Below are 21,211 nucleotides of genomic sequence, written 5' to 3' on the forward strand. Positions count from 1 at the left end.
GCTTTGAGCAGCCTGGCTCCGTGAGAGGTGTCCATGCTCATGGCAGGGAGATGGACTTGGATGGTCATTGAAGGTCCCTTCCAGCTCAAACTTTTCCATGGATTCTCCTCATTTCTCCCCTCTGTCCCTTGATGTGGCAGTCTGTGATCACTACATGTTCATGTGAATGCTGTTAGAGTAGGTTTTCAGGACCTAGCTTCCAGTTTGCTTTCTTGTCATGAGATTGATCATTCAAAAGGGTGCTTCCCTACTGTCTACCTTGTCATTCAGGAATATAAAGAGCCTTTCCAAACTTGTGCAATTAATATGAAGTCTGCTCCAACCTTTTGAATTGCTCTATTTGACTGTGTATATGCAATGAAATGTGCTGGTGCTGTGCAGTTTTGGTTGCCCTGTCTAGAAAGGTCTGGTAGATCATTTCTCATCAAGAGAGGAAATGAAGTGAGAAAACAGTTTTGCATAGCTTAATGTCAGAGAAATAAACAATTTAGTTTAGCACTTAATATTCCACTTATACTTGTTGCCAAAGTCCATCCTAAAGGTGGACAGACTTACAGAACAGCATGGAGAGCCCAAGGGAGATAATTCTCATGAAGCTCTTGTAAAAATAGATGGCTTCCTTGGATTTGTGCTTAACTTGCTTTGGGGTTAGCTGATGAAATGCTCGGAGAACACTGTCAGTCTTTTAAGACAGTAAGAAAAAAAAAAAAAAGCTGTGTAGAGGAGAGGTCTCTTCTCCCTTGGAAAATTCAGACAGTTCAGCACAGGACAGCTCAGCACTGATTTATCTGAAGGGCCCAAGAGTGTATGTACTGCTGCAGGAGATCCTTCCAGCTCTCCCAGCATCCTGCCTGGGCTCAGGCTATTTATACCCTGTCTGCCTAAACTTCCTCTCTTATTCCTAATTGCATCTTATGTTGGAAGGGGGAAATGCAGAGAACTGTTTCCATACTGGAGGTGTTTAATCTGAGAGGAGAGTTATTTTAGTGCTTCCTTCATATACCATTCTGGAGAGAGTTAAATTGCATAGGTACTGCCGGAACATCCCAAGTGACCTTGGCTTCCTCTGTGGTGTGTCAGGGGCACCAAGCACCAGCCTACAGGCATTGTCTGGCTCTAAGGAGAGTAAATCCAGTTTCTCTGTCAGTAGAAGATCTGCAAAGTTGAACTGTAGATGAAAATGAGCAGAGTAACTAAAGCCAGCGGGATTTTTCATATCAGTAATGCTGTTAGGGCTGCTCAGGTAAGTACTGACTGTAAGGTCATATTCTGTGTTTGTAGCTCTGGGTGTGAAGAAGTGGATGTAGCTGAAGCTGTCAGGATCTGCCTGGCAGCTCAGTAAGTTTCTGAGGGGAAAAATGAAATATTCTGTAATTTATTTTGGTTAGATGTTAACTCTGAAACTTGTGGCAATGCTTCTTTGCTTTTTCATTTAGGAGAAATCTCTAGTGACACTTGAACTGTTCTGTGCAAATTGCTGAGAGTGAAGGGAAGCTGGGACGGGTTTTCATGTTCTCTTTCATTTGTCTGAGTAGTTAAAAGCTGCTTGTCTGAGGTGCAGTATGGCTGCTGAGTATCCCTGCCTTATTCCTGTGCAGAGTGAGCATGGCCAGTGAGTTACTGAGCAGAGCTGGTAAATAACTGTTTGTTATGTGCTGGAGGAGGCAATATTCAGGCTAATGGGAGAGTAACACCTGAAACTGTTGAAATACAATTGCTAAAGTGTATTTGGCCATATCCTGAAATCAGCTTCCAGTTTGAAAGCTGTGCTCTGTCCTTGACCAGTAGACAAACTCTAATTGCAGTGTCTGTAATGAAGTAAATACAGTAAGCTAAGTACTTAGTGGGAAAGCTCATTAAATCTCTCGGAGATGGCAATTTTCATCATCTTATCTAATAAAAAATTCAGTGTGTTCTATAGCCTAATAAAAAACAAAACTCTAAAGAATTTCTGTTAACAAAGTTCTTTTCCCTTAATACAGCCATTACCTAACCATCCCCCTGGAACAAAGTTAATTCATTTTCCCAGTACAACAAAAACTGAAAACACACCTGAAGTAATAAAACCAGAAGCTGAAAGTAAACCAAAAGGTAAGGTTGATGAATATTTATGTCTGTTATGTAGTAGTCCTTTCTTGTGAACCATTTGGTTATCAATTTTTTTTTTGTGTTAAAATCTAAAACGTCTGCTTGTACTGAAGTTTTGTGTTGTGTTCTTTACCTTTGAGCAGTTATGCAAGTGCAAAAAAGTCTAAACAAATTTTTGCTTACATTTCTTTAGAAAAATAATCAAAAACATTTGTAGGATCGTCTCCCAGAACAAAATAAGGCTGGGATAGGAGCTTTTTATTGCAACAGTCATTTTGCATTAATTTTCTGTTGACATGTTGTTTACTTTCTGCCTGGTTTGATTCTGATGGGATGCTGGAGACCTATTTCCATGCAACAGTCTCCCAGCACAGTTTCTGTCCCCAAGTTACACAAGTTCCTTTGTAGACTGAGGATTTTCTGTGGAGGTGGCAGCATGCACCAGAAAGTTGGTGTTAGCGTTGTTTTGAGGTCTGTTCCCTTCATAATCCAGTTCCATTCTGGTTCTGTTTTTGCTGGTTTTTTAATTGTCTTTTTTATCTCTTAAGAATTTATGACTTCATTTAGCTGCCAAATTGCACAGTTTTATCAAGAGAGATATTTTTAAGCTAACTCAAAACATCTTGTGGGAGTGCCAACCCTGTATGAAAAATTAACTTTGATTATGTGATGTGTAGACTGCTCATTTCCCTGCTTCCAGAGCAGACATTTTGTCAACTTCTGTATTGTAATTTTAAGTATATTTTTGTTTTATGTGGAAGTACCTTATTTTGGTGTGTTGTTTTCTATGGAATGCATAATTTGCAGAAATAAGAAAACTGTGACATCTTGCTTTTAAACCATTCCAGTGCTATTGCTCCAAGAACCAGCACGACAATGTGCAGCCCTGAGCATTGTGAAATTTGACTTGTCTAAAAATATGCATAAAAATTAACTCAACTCTGCCTAGAAAAACATCCCAACATTCAATGCTGGACACCCAAACCATTCAGTATTTAGCTCCTTTAATAGTTTCAGGTGCATCTCATGCTAGAAGCGTGGAAGTTGGTCTAATCCTGTAGCCATGCTGAGTCTCTTTGCCAGAGAAGCAAATATATCAAAGAGGAGCTTAAATATGGCAGTAATAGAAGCTGTAGGAGAACATCAGTAGGTAATAGCTATAGACACCAGATAAGAACATCTTAAACCTTAGGAAGACAGCTTGTTTTTTTTCCTTAGTGTTTTATTTAAATATAGACCGTAGTGTAGTTGATGTGTCTCATCCTCAGTTTTGAGACACCAGGTTTTTAAATAAACTGTGTTCATCTCTTTGCAGATAAACACAGATCTCTGAAATGTTTAGGCTAGGTTGGCTGATTTTGTAGTGAGGTTCTTCTGGTTTTGGAAGTTTGTTTTGGCCTCCGGTGCAAGTATATAAAAATATTTTCTTTAAAAAGTAAAATAATCACATTTTGACCCCTCTTTTCCCCAGTTATGTTAGGATACAATATCTATATATATTATCTCTTTAAGCTTGGCATATTAACATTTTAACATAGTGGTTATTACTTGTTTTTATTTGTGAATACAATTTGTGTGTTTTTAAACTAAAGATGTGTATCTTGATTAAACAAAACACAACAACAGCAAAAAGGTTTGACTGCAACTGCTTTATTCTCTTGCCACCCAGCAAAAGCTGTCATTAAGAATCGCAGATGATTCTGTGATTCTGTGACTTGATGGTGTGCTGCTCTAACTGGAGGGTGAAGCAGCTGCTCATTGTGGTGTCAGTGCCAAACACCTGATTGGTCATGGCAGCACCTAAAGAGTCCTTTTTGTTTGCTTCCTCTTTCTTAGTGTGCCAGATACAGAAATACAACCTTTTTAGCTGTTAAATTGTTTTAAATGTGCTGGGGTTAAAAAGTCTATGTTTATGTATTTTGACCTTTCTCGTGGTTGTTTTTGTGCCGGTGTGGGAAAGGAAAACAAATCCTCTTGCCTTTTCAATTGTTGCCACAATTTTAAATGGATTAGTTTTGAACTGTTCCAAATGGAAAGAAAAGAATTATTCTTTCGGCCACAACCTCTTCTGCAAAAGCAGAGAGTTGATGGCTCAGATGAGCTCTGGTTTCAGGTGTTTAGCCAAGGAATGCCTTTGCTTTAGTTACTTGGTTTCACTGCATAATTTTTGAAGTCGGCTGCCTGAAATTTCTGTAGCTGTACATGTTAATAAAGGATGTCACTTGAAAGCAGCTGCCTGTATTTAATTGGGATTGCAAATTTGAAATTTAGGTCAATTTTGAGAAAATACATAAAAGCTCTAATAAGCTTGAAATCATTTTTGTGTAAAGTAGCTCAAAATTGAATATATAAATGCTGTTGGGAGGTAAATGTGCTGTTACAGTTTTTACTGTTGCACTTTTAACTGTTGCACTTTTAATGCCTTTTTTCTCCCTCTGAAATCAGAGGGCTTGAATTAAGTTGCTGTTTTGAAAAAGAATGCTTTGGGGCTTATACTTCTTACTTCTCAAAGATCTATTTCCTTTTCTCAATAAGTATATAATCTTATTTTTCCTTTCATTTGAATATTCATAAATCAGTCTCAGCTGGCTGGTCTAGAAGGAAAGTGTGATTATAGTGTGAATTTCTCAGCTCTCATACAGCCTAAGTGAGCTGTTATAATGAATGCTACTACCCATGGTATCCAGATTAATTGTGTTCCTCTGTTCCAGCCAAGGAATATTGCAGGACAATATTTTCCTATGATGGCTCAAACGATGAACTTAGTTTTAAAGAAGGCGAGATCATTCAAATAATCAGTAAGGTAAGAAAGTTTGGTCTGCTCTGACCATGTGTATGGCTCTGGTGAATTTTGTACAGGAAGGTTGCGGATGAATTGAGAAGCAGGACGGTCTGTTGGAGCAGATATTCCTGTAGACTGATTTCTCTCATGTGAGAGTCAACTCTTTGCTTCTGCACTTGATGGAGATACAGATGACTTCAAAGATTGTTCCAGAGTGGTTATCTTGGGGTCCTCAAAGGCCAGTAGGAACAGTGTACACTCAGTACCAAATTCCTTTTCAGTGAGGAAATGGGAAAAGCTTTTCAAACAGTCCCTTTACCTTCAGAAACAGTTCTTGTTCCCTGGGGATTCAGAATAACCAGACAGAAGTTAGTGATACTTTCTGTCTGTAAGAGAAACGTGATTGTTTAGTTGAATGTTCTTGTTTGTGTTGAATTCTGAAAGAATAGAATGATCTATCCTTTTTGATAGATCATTTTGATGCAGAGATGGTTCTAAACCAAAAATAAACCTACCCATAATAAATTTCCCTGCACTATTCTGCAGTCTTTTGTCATTTTAAATGCTTGCCTATATTAAGAAATAATGACTTTCCTAAAAAAGTGGAAAGTTTCATCTTCAACTTTCACTCAGTTGCAGAAGAACACTTAACACATTTTTCTTTATTAAGATTTTAATTTTATGGAATTAGGTAATTGATATTACAAGCATCATTGATCATAACTACAGTGGAAAAGAATAGTTATGGAAGGCCCTTTTGTAAACACAGCAACCCTTGCCCCATCTCCACTCAATCTTTTGCCTCTCTGTCTTTTTAAACCAATTTATCCCAAGCACACACTGTGGTCCAAAGTGGAGATAAGAAGAGTTGTCCAGACTGAGTGGCATCCCTGCCAGTGGCAGGAGGCTTGAACTGGGTGACCTTTCAGGTCCCTTCCAACCCAAACCATTGTAGGTTTCAGTGATTTTTTTGGATCTGAGGCATAGAGGAAAGCTGTTATTTATGCTGGTCAAGTGTAACATTATACTTTCTGTTACGGACAAAGGCCTTCATCCAGTAACGTCATGTAATGGAGTTCTCTGCCACTGAATTAATTATCCAACACTGTAATTTCTTTTCTCATAGTATGGTTATTTTTTCTCTCAGGGAGGTGTAATCTTCTGCTTCTTCACCCTTTTCAGACCAGTGGAGCTGATCCATCACATCAGAATCACTTTTATTTAGTAGAATTGTGCGTCATGCCAATAACATTTGGAGTACTTACTGAATAACTTGCTGGTCAGGGAAGCTGAGAAGATCAAATGCAGTGTGTTAGGTCTTAACTGGGTTTATGTACTTTCCTTCCCTTTGCAGATCTTATCCTTACACCTTTATCTTATATGATGTAATATAATTTCATCTTGCATTTTAGAAAACAAACAAAAACTGACCAAACCTGATCTGATCTGTAGCTGTTTCCCCTTGTTAAGTTGGCCAATTTCAGACAAGCAATTACTTTATGTTGTGAGTAAAAGGGAAAAAGCTGTTGTGTAACTGTATCTGTTCTGGGGAAGAGGTAAATACTGGTTGAAATGACCTGTTGTTTGTTTTAGGACACTGGAGAGCCAGGCTGGTGGAGAGGAGAGCTCAATGGTAAAGAAGGAGTCTTCCCAGATAACTTTGCTGTTCAAATACAGGAGTCTGATAAAGACTTCCCTGTAAGTTCTTACACCTATTGCTTAATATCACCAAAAACTATTAATGAAAATGCAGAGAATAGAGGAGGTCACAGCACATTATGCTGCTTAAAATATTACAGTTGTGGCAGTTTTAGCTTTATCTTGACCTAGTTGAATAAAAGAAGAAAGTTGGAACGGTTAATCTTTGTGTTTAACTTGTCCATAAATACTAAAGTGAGGCATGTTTTTTGAGATAAACTCTAATTATTGAGGATGATCAGGTCATTTAGAAAAGGGTGTAGTTCTGATAGCATGGTGTTACATGTTACTGATTACTGAATTAAACCCTTACTGTTTAGGAAGGAGATAAGCTGTTGGTTTTTTCCATCTCAAGTCCTTAAGTAACTGTAATTACAAAATGCTGAGTGACCCTTCTAGGTCTGACTGGGATTTTTCCATGTCAAAACTTGCAATATGCTGCAGTATATGAAGGATATTTTTTGGGTGGGATTTAGAAATATTTTTTCACCATCTTGTGTACTAACTTGTAGAAATTCATGTTTTCATGTGGTACTCAATGATTTTATCATTTTGGTCCTTGTTTTACAATTTATTTTTTATTTTTTTTGTTGAGATTAGTGTGATGTTTTGGTTCTGTCGCATTGGTGTAGCAAAGATGGTTGTGTTAATTCCCAAATGTACATCAGCCCCAGGTGGAATGGATTCAGCTCCAGATGAGGAGTTATTAATTTATAATTTATCCTGAGTTGCCTCACATACACAGCTGCCTACCCCCAGTCAGAATTTTCTTTACAGATGTATTCTCAGCTGTGCAAGGGCGGCATAAATGCCATAAAATACAAGAAGAGAGGGTAGGTAGGGTTGCTATTTCACAATACAGAGTTGTTTCCTACGGGGAAGGGGAGGGGGGGAACCATTCTTTTACCCTAAACAGCCTTTCCCTGCTTTGATCCTTTATTCTGCTTTGTGTGCAGTATCTCAGCACAGGGATTCACCTTGCACTGAGCAGCTTTCAGGTTCAGGGCATTGGATGGCTGGTGATCATAATCAGCTATTTGATACTGACTTCATGAAAACACAGAGCAGAACTGTATAATGGCAAGTTGATGCTGAACTCTGTTTAATTGTTTTTGGTATAGGCAGCAATGCTGCACAGCTGGATAATGTAGTTACTTCTTTCAGAAGAAAGAAAGTAGAACCTTGTTACTTAGGTTCACTCGCTTTTGTGTCCTCTGAAACCAGAGAAAGAAATTGAATATGGGTTCTCCTGCTTGCTTAATTACATTTCACATGTTAGAATAAAATCTTGTTGCATTAAAAAGAGCTGATTCAATAGCTGTAGGGGCACAGAAGTGAAATCCATCCTTAGCAACTGTTTGAAAAATTCCCACTGCAGGGTGTTTTTGGAGGGGTTGTGTTAGACATGGCCTGTTACAGAGCCTGTATGGTTTCAACAGTACCTGTGTGAAGAGCAAGTGGTTTTGTAGGCTTTTGTATCATTTTATCGGGGAATCTTGTCCTTAGTACAACCAGAAAGGCCCCTCTTCTAAAGCAATTTAATGAGTCACATTGTGAGGATGAGTGGTTGAGATCTCTCCTGAGGTTCAGCAGGACAGAGATTCAGCTTCCACGTGTATCAGAATGTGATGAATGACTGTTTCAGAATCGTACTTTCAATGTACAAACTGTTGCATTGTGATGTTTCTGTACATTTTTAATGGCTGGCATAGTGTGTCCATCTTTCCCACTTAAATATAATGGTAAGGGAGCTCAAATCAATGTTTTTCATGTAACTGCAGTCTTTGAGACAAACACTGCCATCATCTATTTGTTTTTTTTTACACTTGTAATTTAAAAGTCAGTTAATTGAAGCCATTCCTCTGATACTTAATTCAGAAATCTGTTTTTAGTGAAAGTGAACATTTTTGGTTCAAAAAATTACCTGGTTACTCTTCTAAACTGGCATTGTACTAAGATTGAGGTTTACATATTGAAATCAAAATGAGTGTGATCAGACCAATTCTTTGGACTACAAAAGGTGAAATGACTGGATCTAGGGGTTTTTTTTCCCCTCTGTTTATGCACATTGCTGAATCACTGATTTAATTTCAACAGACCTGAATTTTGTTCCTGAATTTTTATAACTGGTTGTCTGGGAGATATCAGAGGAATTGTTCCAGGTCTTTGTGTTTCCTGTCTGAATTGATTGCCTCCTTTGTGAAATACTTTGAAATCAGCTGGTAAACAAGCTCCAAGTTACAGTATGCAAAACAAAACACAAATGAGGCTGTCTTGGATACAGGGAATATCTACTTGCTTGCTTGCTTGTTTGACTTTGGTTTTTTCCCTCCTTTATTTTGCAGAAGCCAAAGAAACCTCCCCCTCCAGTTAAAAGTCCAGGTATGTAGTACATGTCTGTTGGTCTGAGAAAATACTAAATTGCAGAAGCAGTGCATGACTTCAAAAGAAAATTTAGAAGTAGCTTTTTATTTCTTAGTAATGCAGCCATAGTCACACTTTGAGCTTACTTTTCATACTTTATATATTTTGCTGTTGCTGTATATTTTTAAAATTATGATGGAGCCTACTTTGGAAACATTTTAACAATGGCTCACCATTTTCTGAGCTCAAGTGAGTGTTTATAAATGATATTACATTCCTCGCAAAAGAGAAGACACAACTTGGCATTAGTCTTATTTTTAGTTAGTGACCGAGATAATTAAAGCTCTTTGAAAAATGTCTGTGGTTTGCATTTGCATTCAGCTTCAAGACCTGAATTGCCAGCTGGAGAAAAGAAATTCCTTTCTTTGAGGCCAGAAGAAAAAGGTAAGGACAGTTTTCTTCATGGTGACTTGGGTGCTCTGGCAATAGGGTCTCTGCTCAGGAGTCATCATACAAACTCCTTTGATACCATCTACTGAAGTTATTATGTCTATGATGTGACAAAAATGTATTTGGAGTGGTTAGAGGAACTCCTAAACTCTGTTGAAATGTTTATTTCTTGTTATTGCATGACATTCTGAGGATTGGTTATTGTATTGCACGGTAACACAGTTACTATTAAATTTCTGAAGGCGTAGTTCTGTAACAGTGGCTGCAGTTTTGAGCAGCAGTAATAAGTTATTAAAAAGGCAAAGGTGAATTGCTGCAAAAATCAGTCTGGTCAAAAGTATTTTGAAAGAGCTACACAGAACAGATACAAGGCTCCTTAGATAGATGCTACAGTCTCAGAAATAGAGATTTCTTATCCTGATAATTCTTGCTATATTCCATGTTTTCAGGTTCCACTGAATTTGCAGACATTTACTACTTTATTCTTAAAATTTAAAGGACACCTTTTTCCAGAGGCAAAGCTACTGTTGTCACCCAAACAGCTTCTAAAAGGCTCCTTTCCATATTTGAAAAACTTGCCAAATTAAAATGTTTGTGTTTAAAAGAAGCTTAAACAAATGTGTTGGTTGGGCCTTGCAGAAGAAATCCTGGTGTTCCTGCAGCTTAACCAAATTGCAGAACCACTCTGTCCTGTGAATGGAGAACTGTGGCTGACCAGCATTTCTACCAGTGAGGCTCCCAATGGGTTTCTTGGCTTCCTTGGGCAGTTTTTATTACCCCCATTTTAACAAGGCATCTTCTCAGGGATTGAATATGAAAAATACTTGTTAAAGTCAGTTCTGTTTGTTCTGTATGTGAGAAAACAGTAATTTTTATCTGTTGGAGCAATGTCTTCAGGTGTGAATTGAGATCAACTGTATGATTCCAGAATTGTTGATCACCTGGTTCCTTTTAAATTCTTCTAAACAGAAGCCAGTGTAATTTTAAATTAGTTCTGTTTAGACTATAGTGTTACTCTTTGCATAGTTGAACTCAACTGTTCATGGAGGAATATAGGAAAAAATACTGAGTGACACCATCCAAAAAACATACGAATGTGAAATCTTACAAAATTACATAAGGTAGAGAACCCTTCTTTACTCAGCTACAGGAAATGAAGGAGAAAAAATTTGTTATGTATTCAGTTGCAGATCAGGTCACAAAAATAACTTTTTTAGATAGCACTAGGGTTTTACTGGATGATATGCCCATTTATCAGTGCAGCTGTACTTGTGGAAAAATAGCCCTGTTAATACTAGTAATTGAACCCATTAAATATGAAATTGTTCTGTAACAAGTTCTCAGAAAAAAATATTAATTGAGCAGCTCTAATCAGAGCCTATCAAACCATGTCATTTTTTATGCCTGTTGGGAGACTAATCTGCCTTTAATTGCAATCAAAAATTGATCAAAAATTAAAAGTAGAGTTTCTATGAGTGTTTCTGTATTTATAGTGGAGGACACTTAGTGGTGTCATGTAGAAATCTTTTTTCCAGTGTAAATGTCTTCAGATTTGTATCTTTTATTTCCATTACTAAACTGTTCATTTTTATCCAACACTCTTTTTCATTGAGGAGCAAAATCCAAAAAAGACATGTCATTTTGTCCAGCAGAAATGCCCAGTTTCTGTGCTCATGGTGAACCTTGGCCTTTGTTATTAACTTATTCCACTTAGCTATAGACATTTTTTATATTCAGAATTCTGAATGGGAGTATTAGAAGGGAGAGCTGACAGATGGGAGTTCAGGAATAGGGTTTGATGACAGCATTTTTTCTGCCCTGTTCATGAACTCACTTGTTTTTAAAAGCAGAAGGGGTAATTCCCAACTTGTGCTCAGCACAGCTTCAGTGAAGCCGGTAGATCTGCAGTTGGTGCTGGCTGGTGCTGGGTGTTTAAGCTGGCGGTGTTGTGCATTGGGTGGGGAGTCAGGAGTGGCTGGTGTCGCTGATGTGCTGCTTTTCTCAGGGCAGGCAGCCCCACCGTGTGGCAAATCCTTCCACTGCTTCAGCATCCTGTGTTCTTAGCTCCATGCTGAGACTGCAGGGAGCTGGCAGCCGGTTTGTGTTTGCTCATTTCTCCTCCTGATGTTCAAGTGTCCCAAAGCAGGAAGGCAATTCTGCCCCTGAGCAATGCTTTTGGCAGAAGTGTCTCTAGGATCTGTTTGCTTCCCAGTGCTCCTGTGAAAGAACATTGGCTTCTTCCTGTTTTGGGGTTGGAGGGGTGCTCAATGGCTGCAGGACTTGACCTGGCAGTTCAGGCACTTTGCTGGCATGGAGCTGAAGTAAATACCCAGCCCTGCTCCCAGGTCCATAGCATATATAAACATTTCACACCAGATCAATACTTGGTTAAAAGCAAATTGCAGAAGGGGAGGATGGGGAGAATCAAAGCTGAAGGTCACTCTCTCCATCCCAGTTTACTGATTTACTGTCCTATAAGGGCAGTAACTGTAAAGAACTGTAACCCTTTGCTGTAAATTAACAATTATTTTTTAGAATATTCAGTACTTTGTGTATAATGAACTATGACATGGTTTCACAGGGAAAAGGAGAAGGTTTGCTCTGGCTATCCAGCTGGGTAGAGTTAGGACACATGGGTTCAAACCTATTCAACTATTGCTTGTAAAGCAGCTTGAATTTTTCAGTGTCCGTATGTTGTATGACAGCTCCTCTGGACAGGATTCATTAGATCATGTAGTCATTAAACAAATAAATAAAACTTTTTTTTTTTGCTATTATCTATACCTAATTTCCATCTCTTTGTAGGAAGGCAGACTAGATAAAAGAAATTCAGCTATTCAGATAAAAAATCATTTCTCTCCTCCCCTTCTTCCATAGATAAATTATGCTGCTTGTATGTGTAAGGAGTCTAGTTACAACAAAATAAAAACCCCTACCTCTTTAAAAGAAAATCAAATGAATTTATAGAAAAGACAAAGCAGTACATAGATTTTTTGGTTCCTAGCTGTCATTTGCAGTGCAATAATGTGAATCCATAATTTATTACTACTGTTTCATGTCAGTAGGAAGATTTGTCTTACTCTAAGAAAAATCTTTTTGAGCTCAGGTAAGTAGTTTGTGTGTTTTGATAAGGTGTTATTTCTGACAGTAGGTGCCTTCTAATTGATTAGCAGTGTAAGAATTCTAGACAATGTGGGTTTTTAAAATGTGACTTCCTTTGTCAGATGAAAAAGGAGCTTTGGATCAGAAGCCTTTGAAGCCACAAGCTCCTCAAGTACCACCCAAGAAGCCTATTCCTCCAAGCAAGACCAACAGCCTACTGAGAGCAGGGCTCCTGCACCCAAAACGTCCAGACAAACCTGGTTTGCCATCGTCTGCATCCAAGTCAGTATGACTGAAACTGCAGGCACCACGTATATTCAATTTGATTTGTTGTTTATCTTCCCTCATGACTGAGCTGGGAAGAAATGTGTGCTTTAAGGGTGAAAAGGATGCAAGGATAAGTTTTGCCTTATACCTACCATTGTCCTAGTTCTCCAAGTCTATATCAATGTGAACTTAGGCCTTTCAAATCCTTTGAGATATTGAATCCATCTCAGAGTCAGCATTAGAGCATAACTGACCATGGGGCAGATGAAATTGCTCATCTGTTGGCTGCTCTAGCTACAGTAACAGGGTGGAGTAAAGAATGTGGACATGGCCCTTGAGAATTATTATTGTGTTGAAAAAAACCCTGAAAATTTGAGCTGCCTCAGTGTTCAAGGATGGAGCTCTTTGTATAGGGTAAGACAGATGGAAAGGAAGAACTGGGTGCAAGTACCTGTGCTAAAGGTACTCACTGTGGCTCATGTCTGCTCCTGGGGAAGGAAGCACTTATTGCAGAACCACATTCAGATTCTCTACTCTAGAGCCTTCTCACTTGAGTTACTGGATAAATAGGTACAAATTACTATTATTCTAGATCCACTTAATTTTTTTTTCCTCATGAGTTTGAAACTTTCGCTAAAAGTAATTTTGCATCCATACAATCTCCCACACATAGAATTTTCCTTTCTTAGAATTTTTCTTTCCTTTCCATTGCAGCAGTTGCTAGGCCCTTACCCAGAAGTGTAAACCAACAGCTGACTGGTGACTGTCCCTTTGGGATGTTCATTTGGCTTGAAAGAACCATGAGAAAGTGAGGTTGTGATACTCTTGGCCTTGTGCAAATAAAGCAGACAGCTGTTATATCAAAGAGCTTGCACCTTAAATAACTTTTCAGTGTAGAATTGTGTTATATTCACTTGGTATTTTGGAAGCTTTCACAAGCAAAGATTATTTTTTTAAAACCACAAGTCATATTCTTTTCCAGCTTAGAAAAGAATATTGTTATTAATATTATTAATTATTGTTAATTATTGTTCTAAAGGGATGCACATGTGCAGTTAAATAGAGGTCTGTATTTAAGCTGTGGGCCTTTTATAATTGAAACCCTTAAATCTTAGAGATATTTATATGTCTGAAAGTTTTTAGCATTGTTTTAGGAAGATCAGGCTGCTGTCTCTTTTTCTACTGCAATAAAACTTAGAGGCTTTGGGAGGGGAATTAATGAAAGGAGCACAGTTTATATATGGCATGTGCAGGCTAACCAGATAATCAGGCCTGTTCAACATGGGTTTGTGATGAAGAGTTGTAAAGGAAAATGCTTCCTATTATTTTTTATGTATTTTGGTGGGGATAGCACTACTTTGGATTTTTTTCATTGTTGTTCTTGGGGTTTTTGTTGTCTGTGAATGATGTGAGCAGGTATGGAAGGAATGCATGGCAGAACAAATGCTACAAGGTGCTGTTTCCATATCCAGCAAGAAATAACTTGTTCTTGTCAGCCCTTTTTCCTGTCCAGGAAGATTTCTTTAATGTCATGGAGTCTGTTTCTGAATTATTTCAAGAGGTCTTAGTGAAAATGTTATTCAGCTCACTTGTTGTTTGAAGTGTAATATTTTGGACTGAAATGCCAAAGTGTGTCCTATAGTAAAAGTTCTGGATTATTTTCACATGGGTTTGTGCACATCTGACAACTCTGCAAGAGATGGAACAGAAGAACTTGTTTTCATAGGAGTAGAATTGATCTCCAGAAGCCTTGATTTTAAAACAAGGCTTTAGAAAGTGATAAAATCTACTGTAATTTTTCAGTTCGCTTTTAATTCTTGCTATTTTTCCCTTTTAAACTGTTTCATCTCTTGACTAGGCAGGTTTTGTGTTTTTTCTTCTTACCACAGAACTAATGGAGAAGTTGTTACTCTTCGACCGAAATCTGAAGTTGAGCCAGTAGCAAAACCAAAGTTAGACTCTGAACCATTGCCACTCAGACCAAAATCAGTAGAGGTAGATTCACTTGTGGTAAAGAGCTCTAAAGAATCAGGTAAGAAAAGAAATATTCTTCTGGGCCTTTCTGTTTGGATTGCTGTGTTTTACAGGGTTGGAATAAGCTTTTTCAGTGATTTACTCAAAATGCCACTGAGTGCATTTATGCCTGTGTATTTTTTTAGGAGTGCTGGAGGCAGCTGAAGGTAAGAGTCAGGAGGAGATAGCAGATGTCAGCAGAGTATTTGCAGGTAGCTGCTGAGCTGTGGGTTGGAACAGGGGGTAGGAAGGGAGACAGAGATAATGGTTTGCCCTTCTAATTTGAAAGCTTGCTTTTTTTGCTGCCACTTTCATCTTGAGTTTTTATGAAGCTGTTTTCTTAATGGCTGGTTCAGTTTGTTCTGCTCTTGCAATTCAGATAACTTTGCTTTTCTAGCTAACTTCAGAATTCTTGGTAATGCCATTACCTTTGGCCTCCTGAGATTTAGTTCAGAGCTATTCTAGATTTTGACTTTATCATACCTTAAATTGGGGCCTTAAAAAAGCACAGAGCATTGTACCTTTGAGTAAATGCTTATGGCTTTGCTTAAAGCACCTTGAGCCAAACCTGGCATCTCCTTAATTCTAATTATATCCAGTAAAGCCCAGTTCATAGTGGTTAAAGCACCCACATTTAATGATCAGAACCTCTGAACTACTGTATTGATCCCATTAGCCCTTGACTGACCGTGCAACTGATACCAGACCTCTGTGTGTCACTTGGGCAGAGATCAGCTGCTGTGGGCATATTTTTCTAAGCTCAAAATTATTTGTATTTTATGATTAACCACTTCAGAAAAAGCTGTAGTGAATTATACCTGCAGTGTTCATCTTGCATATCTCAAATGCAACTTTTTGTCTCAGAAAAGATTTTAGTAATAATAAATTTTAAAATAGTATAAATATATTTATTTTTAAGGCAAATTATGATATTCTAGTTGTAGAATAGTTGGTCCAAAGTTTAATAAATTCATCTGGAAGATAAAAATAATGCATTGAAAGAACTGAAGCAGTTAAGGAATGGAAAAGAATATTCCTGACTTTTTTTTTCATTGAGCATGTTAAAACATGCTTTTAAAGGATACATGCTTTATATGAGGAAAGGTTAATTCATGTATGTCTCCAAGACAAAAGTTATACTACTCAGATTAGATAGTAGAAAAATATTCTTCAGTGTGAGGGTGGTGAGGCCCTGGCACAGGTTGCCCAGAGAAGCTGTGGCTGCCCCATCCCTGGGAGAGTCCAAGGCCAGGTTGGATGGCGCTTGGAGCAGCCTGGAATAGTGGAAGGTTAAAATCTTTAAGTTCTCTTCCAACCCAAGCCATTCTATGATTGTCAGCTTTCTAGCTAGTATAATAAATTCTATGATAATCTCTAGGGTTGTTTTTGATGTGTTACTGTATACCATAGTATCATTTAAGCTCAGGAAAAACTCCCCATGAAAACAGCTGGAATACCTTTTTTTTTTCTTTACATTCAGTTACCTTGACATCTTTAATAACCAGGGTGGCAACATAGTACCTGTGCTGTCAGGTGTTCATGTATACACTGCAACTCAGAATATTCTGTGACAGAAAAAGAGTCATTTTACACAGATTGAGAAAAAAAACTTTTTTTTTTTTTTTTTGCTAACATAAGTTTTTACAAGCTTCTGGAAAAATTAAATATTTTAATACCTAGATGGGGCAGGGTACAGGGGTGACAATGGGCTCACAAGTGAGGTCTGTTCAGTTGTGTTTGGTGCACAGCGAGCAGAGGAGGCTCAGGCAGTTCATGTGGGGCTGCAGCACTGAGAAGGGTCAAGGAGCTGCAGTTGAAGGAACGTTTCAGAAATCCTCTGTTTTGTCAAACTGATATTCCTTAAAACAATCTGCATAAGTCAGTCCTACTGCTCCTGTGAGAAGGGACTGATCCAAACTCCTGCCAGTAAAATGTAATGAATATCATGCTCTAATTCTCTACATACTGTGCTGCTAAAGACATAACACCCTGTGCAGCCAAGGCTATATTAAAAAAAAAAAAAAAAAGAGATGTTGGGTCCTTATATAACTTTAAAGACTGTTTAACCTTACAATAACTAGAATAGGTATTAATAAAAGATGAGGGAGAATGGATGGCTGGGGCTGCTTTACCAGTGTCTATATTTTTTATTTCTCCCTCCCTCTTCAGATTATGATCCGGGATAGATTAATTTTTAGGAAATCTTTTTTTGGGTTTTTTTGTTTGTTTGTTTGTTTGTTTTTTTTTGAAATATGGGTCCTGTTTTTTTGCAACTTAATTTGACCATGAAGTGAGGTTTAGATTGAGCCACTTTCAATTTAGCATAAGAAGCAGTAAATATTCTGTTAAAAAAAACCAACCCACCCCATGCCAAAATTATGTTACCAGTCATCAGATAAGGACAAATAATCAGAACCCTTTAGAAACGTTGATCACATTGAAATAACTTCTCTTGAAGTTTTAATTGAAAAATTGCATAAATGTTTCTCTGTTTGATTAGAATCAAGTACTGTAAAAGACTAAAGCTGTAATGCTGGCATGCTGAACATATAAAACAATTCTGTTTCTTCTACAAATGTTTCTTTTTCCTGCTTTGTAAAATAATTTTTTTGTTCAGAATCTTTTTCTAGACATTCCTCTCCTTGACTTTTCTTTCCAGATTTTGTTTCCTATCCTGTTTGCCATGTTTCCCTTCTTACGTGTCAGGAAATTACCCTACCCTTCTCCATTTTGGTAAGATAACAATCTCTAAGGAAATCCAAATGCTTTATTCCATACACATCCTCTTCTTAACATCGTGAGCATGGTTTTCAGTTGCAATTATTGGTACTAAAATTTTGGGGTTTCTATTAAAAATGCACTTTTTGTTTGTTTGTTTGAATGCCTGTTTTCCTTAGCTGTTAAAGAAGTTACTTTAAGTAGACTTTTCCTTTAGGAACTGGTGGGGATTAAAAGTAAAAAAAAAAAAATTTGTAGTTGAGCTATTGATAAGCCAAACTTCGTGTTTGTTTGTAGTGAAATGTGTTTGGTACCTTTAGCACATCTGGTGTATGTAGGTTGAATGGCTTTATCATTCTGTACACACAAAAAACACAGTCATGAAGCTTTTGGGCACTTAAATATTTTATAGCTTATAGCTGTCCCCTGAATTTTTGGGGGGAAATCTCAGCAAGATGAGTAATATGAGAGAGGGCGGCATCTTTTTACTCCACAGATTAATGTGAGTTCTTGTCTTCTAAAATATTGGATACATTTCACTTGTATCATGGGTATTTAAACCCCAGCACATGAGATGGTGGAACCATGATTTCTTCAGCCACCCTTCAGCTTTGCTTCTTTTTGTGAAGGCTTTTTAAGACAAGCTGCCATGAATACACTTGAAACATTCACAAATCTTAACAAAGCCTCTCATTAATTGTGCCTGCCAAAGCTCCTAACAGCTCTGTGGTAGATCCATGGTAAGCTTGTAGAAGAGGCATTTCTAACAGTCCATGCTATTTAACTTTAGGCTTAGCTCATCTTCATAGAAAGGTGCTCTTGCTCAGTCATGAAGTCCTTTTTTTGACCCAGATTATCTCCAGATGTGTGATACTGCTCTTTTGGCACTATGATGGGATTTCCTTTAACAATTGCTGACAGGCTGTCTGTAAGAATCCTATTTGTTAAATCATTTTATTGGTTGAAATGGGTGTAGACTGTGAGCTTCCAATAGATTTCATCAGTATCTCTATTGGTTTACTGGTTTATTGGTTAAATTTTCTCTAAAATAACTAAAAATGCTGTTTAAAAAGAAAAACAATCACTTAAACCCCCTAAGCCTGCAGTAAAACCAATCAACCTACCACCACCACCACCAAAAAACCCAAACCCCAATCTCCACCAGCCTGTGTTTTAATTTCTTCCCTATACCAAAACAATAAATTGGAAAAGTAAAAACAGAAATTCAAGTATAATCAGAATCCGCTCTGACTGGAATCTGCTGGCAGAATCTTAATGTTGAACAGTTCTCTCAGGTGTAACAAATTCCTTTAGAAGATCTTAGAAATATGGAAAAAGTCCTTGGCTTTTATATCATCCCACCATCTATATTTAAATAATACACAGTTCAGGACTCTAGCAGTCTTCAAGCCTTGTCAAATATTGTGATTTTTTTTCAAATTTTACATTTTCTTAATGTATTTTTAATATTTTTAGTATGCCTGATGTTTACTGTTTGTGGAGACAGGACTGGCATTACAATCACAATAGCAACTAAATATATAATTCTTACTTAAATTTCTTGCAAAATGATTTGTCATTTCTGTGGAATGACAAAAGAAGTCAGAAATTAGTGAGATGAGGGGAAAAAGGCGTAAAAGTTTTTCTTGTTACCTTTTTAATGACCCCTAACTAACATAAATCCTAATTTGCCCTTTGGCAGCCCAGTCTAGTGGAAGGTGTCCCTGCCCATGGCAGGGGCTCAAATGGGGTGATCTTAAGGTCCCTTCCAGCCCAGACCCCTCTGTGACTCTGACAGCTTTGTACTCTGGGATTACTGAGAATTGAGTAAAGACCATGCACATGACCCCTTGGTCACTGTTGCTTGCCTTGTATTAAAGGAAATATTTTATTGGCACAGACTGGAACAGAAATCCCTTTTCATTTATTTCTCCCTCATCCTCTTTTCCGTCAGCTGCTTGCCATTCATCACTCTTCTGTTTCTTCTTTCTTTTTTTTTTTCCTCCCCTGCTTGTTTAATTGCAGGTGTGATTGCATGTTTACAAAAGACTGTCTTGACATTCTCTTGAATAGAAGTAAAAAGCAGCAAAACTGATTGGTAACAGTGCTGTAAAGTGATGAAGTAGGTTTGGTCAGGGCTGTCCAAAGGAGCTGAATGTTCTAAGGCCTTCAAGGATATTAATGCAGAGAACAGATTAAAATCAATTAAAACATTCAGTGGAAAACTTAGTACCTACAGGTATAAAATAGCTTTAACAATATGTGAGTAAAACTTGGGTTAATCAGATGATTGTAAGACATCCAAACACTGAAGGGGTATGAATGGTCTGGCTCAGTGTACCCAAGGCTTTTATCTTATCTGACCTTTAATGGGAATGAAGGAAAAGAGATATCATAGGTTCTGTTTGCTAAATCGTAACGTCAAGAAAGAATCAGAGGTCATGAAAAAAAATCAAACCCAGAATCTTGAATGTTTTCTATGGTGCCTGTAGTGTGGCATTTTAGTTACAGTCTATAGAATAAGTGATGAATTTGGGTTGTAAATGATATATAATAACTGTAATCTTATGTCAATGCTTAAATAAAAACCACCACTCAATCTCACTAAACATCTGTTGCCCGGTAAGTATATTTATTTTTGGGGAGAAAAGGCCAAGTCCTATTGTTACTTACATTACTAAGACTAGTTGGGGTCAGTTCTTCTATTATCAACTTTTTTCCTGAAGTTGCCTGTTCCCAGAGGATGTAAAGCATTTCTGCTGATCTGAGAGAGTTTTCCTAGAGGTGTGAGCATAAAGGCACTAATGAGGAAAGAGATCTGTGTGATTGAGTAAAGTATGAGAGTGTAGTTTTGAAGTGTTTTGTTAAAGTCTTCATGAAGTTGTGTATTATCTTTAAATACTGAACATGAAAAAAACTACCCTGCACAGACATAGGTGCAGTTAATGTCTTGTTAGTTTTCGCCAGTGTGTGGAGTACACAAGTATGTACTTTACCATTTTGCTTTTATTATTGTCTTAGTCACTAAACTTGCATTTTCATGCTTTTCATGCAAGTTCAGTGACAAAAAAATACACTCTCGAGTAGTTGAATATGGCAGTTCTTAGAAAAAGTAATAAACATACTTTCTGCAGATGCTGCCATGTTGCTAGAGCATTTCTTCTGCTCACACAAATTAACTTGAATTTAAGTCCTAGTTGAATTAACTCTTATTTTTTTTCAAGGGGGAAAATACAGTTTCCCAGATATGTCAAAGTCGTGCAGTTGTTTCAGATACCTCATGTGTTGTATATGCTAAAAATCCTCAGAACAATAAGAATTCTGATAATTCTTTTTTGTGTCTCAAATTAAAAAAAAGCGATAGAAAGAACTCAGCAAAACTTTCTGGTCTTGATGGTGGTCTCTGTTTTCATCTTTTTTATAGATCTGTTAAGCTTTGATGATGTAATAGCTACCTCAGATAATCTGTCACACCCGACTGCGAACCGGCCCAAGATGCCTGGTAGGAGGCTGCCCTCCCGTTTCAATAGCAGTAGTCCCGTGAGTATTTTGGGGTGTTCTCCTAGTAGGAAACTAAAAACTGGCTTCCCAGGAAACAGGACTACACTGGGGAACAATCTTTTGAGGCATTTATCTGAAGAGCAAAATACTGCAGGGGTTCAGTTCCTGTAGGTTTTGTGTGCAGGGAGATCCATTCCCAGCAGGGAAGTGAATGTAAGAGAAACAACT

At 37.7% G+C, this 21,211-nt stretch overlaps 1 protein-coding gene across 2 annotated transcripts in view; it reads left to right on the forward strand.

The window, feature by feature from the left end:
* Positions 1-21,211, forward strand: part of LOC119698785 (CD2 associated protein) — a 75,383-nt gene that overhangs the window by 49,356 nt on the left and 4,816 nt on the right. For both annotated transcript variants that reach the window (XM_038131310.1, XM_038131309.1), the window contains exons 7-14: positions 1,983-2,091; positions 4,800-4,891; positions 6,464-6,568; positions 8,914-8,950; positions 9,314-9,376; positions 12,607-12,766; positions 14,641-14,783; positions 20,907-21,022. In XM_038131310.1, the coding sequence (XP_037987238.1) occupies positions 1,983-2,091; positions 4,800-4,891; positions 6,464-6,568; positions 8,914-8,950; positions 9,314-9,376; positions 12,607-12,766; positions 14,641-14,783; positions 20,907-21,022 (825 nt within the window). The remainder of the gene's footprint in view (positions 1-1,982; positions 2,092-4,799; positions 4,892-6,463; positions 6,569-8,913; positions 8,951-9,313; positions 9,377-12,606; positions 12,767-14,640; positions 14,784-20,906; positions 21,023-21,211) is intronic.

Source organism: Motacilla alba, chromosome 3, assembly GCF_015832195.1.
Source record: "Motacilla alba alba isolate MOTALB_02 chromosome 3, Motacilla_alba_V1.0_pri, whole genome shotgun sequence".
NCBI lineage: Eukaryota > Metazoa > Chordata > Aves > Passeriformes > Motacillidae > Motacilla > Motacilla alba.